At 46.8% G+C, this 6457-nt stretch overlaps 1 protein-coding gene across 1 annotated transcript in view; it reads right to left on the minus strand.

Moving 5' to 3' along the window:
• Positions 1-5152: 5152 nt before the first annotated feature.
• The window catches only part of LOC119352590 (uncharacterized acetyltransferase At3g50280-like), a 15783-nt gene continuing 14478 nt past the window's right edge, over positions 5153-6457 (minus strand). The window contains exons 2-3 of the mRNA XM_037619162.1: positions 5297-5985; positions 5153-5199 (exon numbers count right to left, since the gene is read on the minus strand). Coding sequence (XP_037475059.1) covers positions 5153-5199; positions 5297-5985 — 736 coding nt within the window. The remainder of the gene's footprint in view (positions 5200-5296; positions 5986-6457) is intronic.

The following is a 6457-nucleotide window of genomic DNA, read 5'->3' on the forward strand; positions in this document are numbered from 1 at the left end:
TATATATATATATATATATATATATATATATATATATATATATATATATATATATATATATATATATATATTGACAGCTAGCACATACCACACATATATATTTGACAGCACAGCACATATATATAGTTTGACATTGAGCTCATAGTCACATCACATACAAACGCAAACTCATAGCAACAAAAGTTCACAATTGCAACATACATAAGAGTGTTTAACGCACGACCTCTAGTGCATACAACATAGTCCACCCAAACACACGAAAACGGAAGATACGACTCCATCACGACAATCCTAGAGGAGGAGGAGGGCCACGTGGCATATTCGCAACACTTTCCCGAAACGCCTACAGGAGGAGGACGAGGGTTGACACATCAGCATTTCTCCGAGTTGGTCAATCGGTTAATATGGACTGTTGTCTATATGGGAAAAATAATAACCTGGAACTCGGCCTCGAGCTTCTCTCTGGCCACCACTTCGGCCTTCTTCTTTTCGTTCTGTGCGTCCACGAGCTTCTCTCTAGCCGCCACTTTGGCCTGCAGCTGTTCATCCTATTCGTCCATGGCTTGTGCCCGTGCGGCCTCGGTTGCCTCCAACGCGGCATGTAATATGGCGAGTTCCTTCACAAATAGGTTGCGACTCAAGAATGTAAAGACAATGGCATATATGAAAGCTACAAACCTAGAGCCATGCAATCTCACATGATTGAGTCGTCGGGTGACTCCTTATGGAGGGACTTGAGCTTGTGCCTTGCGCCCGCATCTGACTTAGCTTGGGATGTGAGGACGTGGCGATCGCGATACGAACCTAAAGTGCTTCTACAACAATGCATAGAGCAGTTAAATAATTACCGAGCATCGGGATAATGATCAATGCAGTGACAGAGGTACATTCCCAAAAATCAACCTAGATGTGGTCGGCCTTGCTGACATTATTCTCACCCCAAGCCGCTTTGTAGTGCTCCCAGCTGAAGCCTGGCATCGCCGGCTTGTCTTTGCTCAGCTAGACTGAACCAGGGAAGTGTTCTTCAAAAGAGATCCAATGTGGTGGTTCAGCTGGCGCTTGTGCCCACCGTCGGTAAGACGCGTGCACAATGAAAAGGAAAAACATATGTGAGTGTACAAATATTAATATGCTAAATAACTTGTAAAATCTTCTTTTACTTGTCTCCACTAGGTTCGAGGAGAGGCCGGCGGTCGGCGGGCGTGGGTTCCTTTGGTGCCTCCGACGGTCCACAGACAGAGTGTTTCCTCTCCGCTCTCGTTGAGGTGCCATATGCCAAGTGGTCCCCATGCCCCGTCTCCCATGCCTCATCATCCTCCTCGGTACCGAACCCATCCTCGTGGTCAGGGAAATCTTGTGTATCCTCGTCCTCATCGGAAGGGGACCGACGGTGGTCCTCCATGGCTGAGGGTATAGAACCAGTCGAGGACCCTTTGTGCTTGGCAAAATCGCTTCATCATCATTGACGAGGCACTTGCTATAAGAAAGACGGAATTAACTTGTTATAGAATTTTCACTAAGAGCTTTGTTATGAAAATAATATCTATACATATGCAGTTGATGATTTTGCTACAAGAAGAAAGTTTAAAGGCCTTTATTTTTTTGAAAAGGGGCGCTTCATTACTTAAAAGGTTTAAACATTACACGCAGACCGTGTATAACTAAGATGCACACAGCCAAACAAAGTCCTCTCGCACAAACGAAAAATAAAAAGGCGGAATACAAAGATAGAGTCCGTATAACGCCTAAAGTGGAGGCGGGCCAATCCTAAGATCATGTTGCCACCCATGTTGGATAAAAGTATCCCTCGCCGTCTCCTCTAATCGTGTACACACCCCCGTAAATAGGTCCCGATTCTCCATGGGTTGTAGAGAGGATCATAAACGAAGAGTCCCGGTACATATGTAGATAACCTGCATTTGAGAAGTACTTTTATCGTTAAACGCCTTTATGAAGATTGAAAGAAAGTATAAACTAGGCATGGCTTCTCCCCGCAACCAATCAAACTAAGCATATTAACAGAATTGTACGATATGTTTGTGAAGTTAAACTTACTGGACATTGTGTCTTGTCATTGTGTCCGGTCGAGAAAAAAATACCCAAATATACATGAATCATCACAATAAATTGGCAAATACCATCAATTCGATTCCCAGTTGTAATACACTTAATTTTGAATTTCCTAGTTATAAAATTTTGAAAAAATAGATAAAATTGAGATATGTAGAGGACCATTTTATTGTAATATTTCAATGATCTGCCAGTCGGCGAGCCGGCCATTCGATGGGAGATGGAGGCTGGCGAGCAGCCGGGCAAAGACGATGCACACAACACGTACAAAGGTACGGGGATATCGATCGATCAATCAATCGACGATCAGGTTTGAGTTCCTCCCTCTACGTGCACGCGCGCGTGCGTTTTATGTTCGTCGCTATCCAGATGGACCACTACACGCGAGATATGCTATTGCTGCGTTCTTGCGTCGCTGGATTTTGGCCGGCTGACCGGTGTCCAAGCCAAATACGTGACCTGTATACAGTATAAGGCAAGAGGAAATTCTACCCGGTGTCCAGTGACTCGCAGTGACCTACTCTGTCGAACTATCTGGCCTCCCACCATTGTCCAAAGGGGAGAAGAATTTGCGACTGCTATGGAAGAAAAACAACTAGGATGCTCTGGTATATTCACTCCACAGGTCATCATTTGGTTTGCTGCGAATGCATCCAACTAGGATGCTACTCCACAAGATGCCATCACCTAATGACATCATTTATTTAACATATGGTTTCACTCTAACCAAATGCGCATCATATTAAGTTATAGCAAACACAACAAAATATAAATTAAGACAACAGTACCAAGAGTTGGTAGTATGATACATGTAGTCTAGCTATTTCTTGCAGTCTCATCTATACATTGGTTGGTTCATGTTAACAAGGAAAAGTTGTTAGTAGCTTGTTAGCCGCCACAACAATAACATAGTGAACGCTTTATATTCATCTATTTTATTTTGAGGGAACTAACTTAAGTTGTCTGTAGCTACCTACCTAGGTGGGGGAAATTAGTGGGCTAACAGACTAAATTTGGCCCGTACTGCTGCCGGCCATCATTTGATTTGCCGTCACCAAACTAATAAATTTTGTCTAAAAAAACTAACAAAATAAATATTTAACATATGGTTTTAAGCGAGCGCCTTGGTGCGTTAGGTTAGCTATCTATTGTTGGGCAAGTTGGATTGTTTTTGTATATAAACCAACATTGAACAGGTAGCCTGTCCGTATCAATAGAACTTTTAAAGTCAAGATAGATAAATACGTATAGGACGCCAATTTTCTTCACGCTCCATAGAAGACTAGGGATGCTGCCACCCTAATTTCCGGGGAAGTGGTACACAAAGGAGAGTGGTGGTAGAGGAAAGGTACCGGCATCGGTGAAGAGGGCGACTGGACGTGGGAAGTCTGTTGCGGCAGTGCCCGCCCTCTCGGCACTTGGTGCTGCGTGGGAGAGGTTCCGGGCCTCGTCAATGGCCATGGCCATGGGTGTGGGCCTTGACCTGAAGGGGTTAAGACTTTTAGAGCAGAAAGCTGTAATATTTATATTATTTTATTTCCTTATAGAAATAGAGGGTACAAATGAGACTAAATTCTGAGAAAAAATAGTAATCTTTGTTTGATTTTTATTTTGAAAGAATTCAAATGATAAACCATTTTAGTCTTCATCCTTTTGATTGGTATCTGTCAAAAATTATGTGTGGAAATTTTGAGAACAAAATATGTCGTTGTTTGATTTGTTAGTATGAGTGAGGCAAAGAAATTTATTTAGGTGACACACTAAGACGGTGCTTTTTTTTTGAGACAGTAGTCAGGCATCCATTATATAGGTAAACAGTTACAGAACCGCACGGAAACATTGCAAAAAGGACCCTCGAGAAAGAAATAATACAAATTAGTCCTTGAAGATCCCAGCAAACTGCAACACCATCGTTTTCCTCTGTAAACTGAAGCCGCCAGTGCACCCAAGACCGAGGGAGCACCATTGTAGCAAGTGCTTTGTGAGCCGATTATGCAACTCGCCGGTGGTGGCAAGATCGAGTACCTTGTGGCTCGTCGGCCGGAGGTCTTCTCCATGCCCCTCGGACCCCGGCACCTTCGTCCTCAACCGATGTAGTCGAACAAGAAACACAGGGATGCCGGACGTCATCCTCAAACCTGGATCCGGTTGAACCATTCCTCGACAAAAGCCGCTGGCAGCACAAACCGAAGAAGCAGCAGATGTCGACCCACTCCTAAACAAACTTCCCAAACCTCGCCGCGGCACTGGAGTATATGCTAGCACAACGGAACTGAGATTGGAAGATAAAAGGTCACCGGCGTGGTCATTGCCGCCGCTTAGCCTACAACGCATGGATGCACTGTTGGCACCGCCTCTCGCGGCGCAGCTTCTTCTTCTACCTCTAAACTCACTCTTTGTTTCTCTCAAACACACAGGAACACCCACACCCACACATGTACCAAGGAAGAAAACCAGCCAGCTTTGCCGTGAGGCACTTCCTTGGCAATCACAAGTGCTACATCTTTTCTCAGCCTCCCGGCCTCTTTACTCATTGACTGAAATGACTATTTATACACACGGCAAGCACCCATGCCATCTAAACTCACGCCACTACTTTGACCCACTAACTAACTACCTAGCTGCATGCACACACACGCACCACTTCTGCCATGCATGCACGGATCCGGCTTGCCTGGTCCCTCGCCATGCTCCCATCCGTGCTCCCACTCCATCCTACGGCTGTCTTTTTCTCCTTTTTCTTTCTAATCTAATCATCTTCCCCCCTGATTTTAAGGGGGTGGGGTCGGGCCTTATCTTGTTCCAATTAAATCATGCCACCTATGCGGGAGCACGGATGGGAGCACGTTGGGGGAGCAGGCAAGTCTCGTCCTGCATGCACACACAATGGCCAGCCACACACATTGGCTTGGTCCGGTTATTACTCAACTGACTAACAGCACACACACGTCCCTGCTTGAGTTGCTTCCAAGTTTTTGCAGGCCTCTAGCTGAATTGGCGCATGCCACAACTTATGCGTCCGATTCTTGCTCCATCTGCACGCAACTCGGCCGTCAGACTCGCGGAGCTTTAACGCATGCATCTAACTACCATGCATAATTAGCATTGCCTTGTGCACGTGAACACAACCTGACGTGCACACATAACCACAGCTCAACTACAAGCATGATATAAACATATCTAATCGTATGCACTAATAACAAGATTAGTTCTAACACGCACAAACCCCACCGGTGCACAACACCAGCAAAAATACGAAGTCCCCAGTTCTCCGGTGACGACATTGACACCGATGGGTTCAACAGCTCTTGGTTGGCGACGAGCCTGGCGAGGACATGAGGAGCGAGGCAGACCTCCAGTTCCATGCCCCTGGCCCCTCTGCCGTCCTCAAAAACCGTGATCAACCCGTCCAGCTTGTTTCCCGGGCCAGTCCGGACGCCCAGCGGCCTGCCCCAGCCAAAGTCATTGCCATACACATCAAACCGCGGCGAGCCGCTCAATATCACAATGGCAGGATCTCCACGTAAGTCAGGCGAGTATCTTAAGCTGGGGTTTTTCGACCAAGACACGAGCTCGTCTCTCACCATCGCCTCGTCGACCGAAGCCACGGTACGGTTGAGTAGCCAGGCCGTCCAGCCCAGCCGGCCGTTCCCCAGGATCTCGCCGACTGTGTGCCTAGCAGCTGCTCCTGCAATCGCGTTGCCCACGTAACCTTGTGGAATGCCCTTCACCCGTGTCCTGCATCCGACGGGGAGGAGGAACCTCGTCTCCCGGTCCGGCGCTAGCCCCCGGGCTCGACACACCGCTAGCAGGGCCTGCAAGGACGATATGGTGGCAGTGGCCGTGCCGGCCATCTCGGCATTCGCTTTGGCCTTGAGCTTCTTTATGCTCTCCGGGGAGAAATGGATGGAGCATTCCAAGTATTTGACAAAAAAACTACCACATTAGAACTACCATTTTCAAAAAAGTGACTGATAACTACCAATTTTTTTAATTTTGTGACTAAAAACTATCACTTTTGTAAAATGGTCAGTTTAGACGATTTAAACACGTTTATGACATGCAGGGCCCACCCGTCAGAGCTGATGTGGCAGCAAAGTCAACTCCGTTTATTTTGACCGTTACATTGACTATTAATACACTAGTAGAAAACAGGCCTATTGTCCCGGTTCATAAGGGCCTTTTGTCCCGCTTCCAGAACCGAGACTAAAGGGTCGTTACTAATGCCCTGACCCTTTAGTCCCGGTTCTAACCAGAACCGGAACAGATGGGCCTCCACGTGGCCTGCGCGCTGAGCCCAGGCAGGAGGGCCTTTGGTCCCGGTTGGTGGTACCAACCGGGACCAATAGGCCTCCACGCGTCAGCATTTCTGTGGCTGGGGTTTTTG

This window comes from Triticum dicoccoides, chromosome 2A (assembly GCF_002162155.2).
Source record: "Triticum dicoccoides isolate Atlit2015 ecotype Zavitan chromosome 2A, WEW_v2.0, whole genome shotgun sequence".
Taxonomy (NCBI): domain Eukaryota; kingdom Viridiplantae; phylum Streptophyta; class Magnoliopsida; order Poales; family Poaceae; genus Triticum; species Triticum dicoccoides.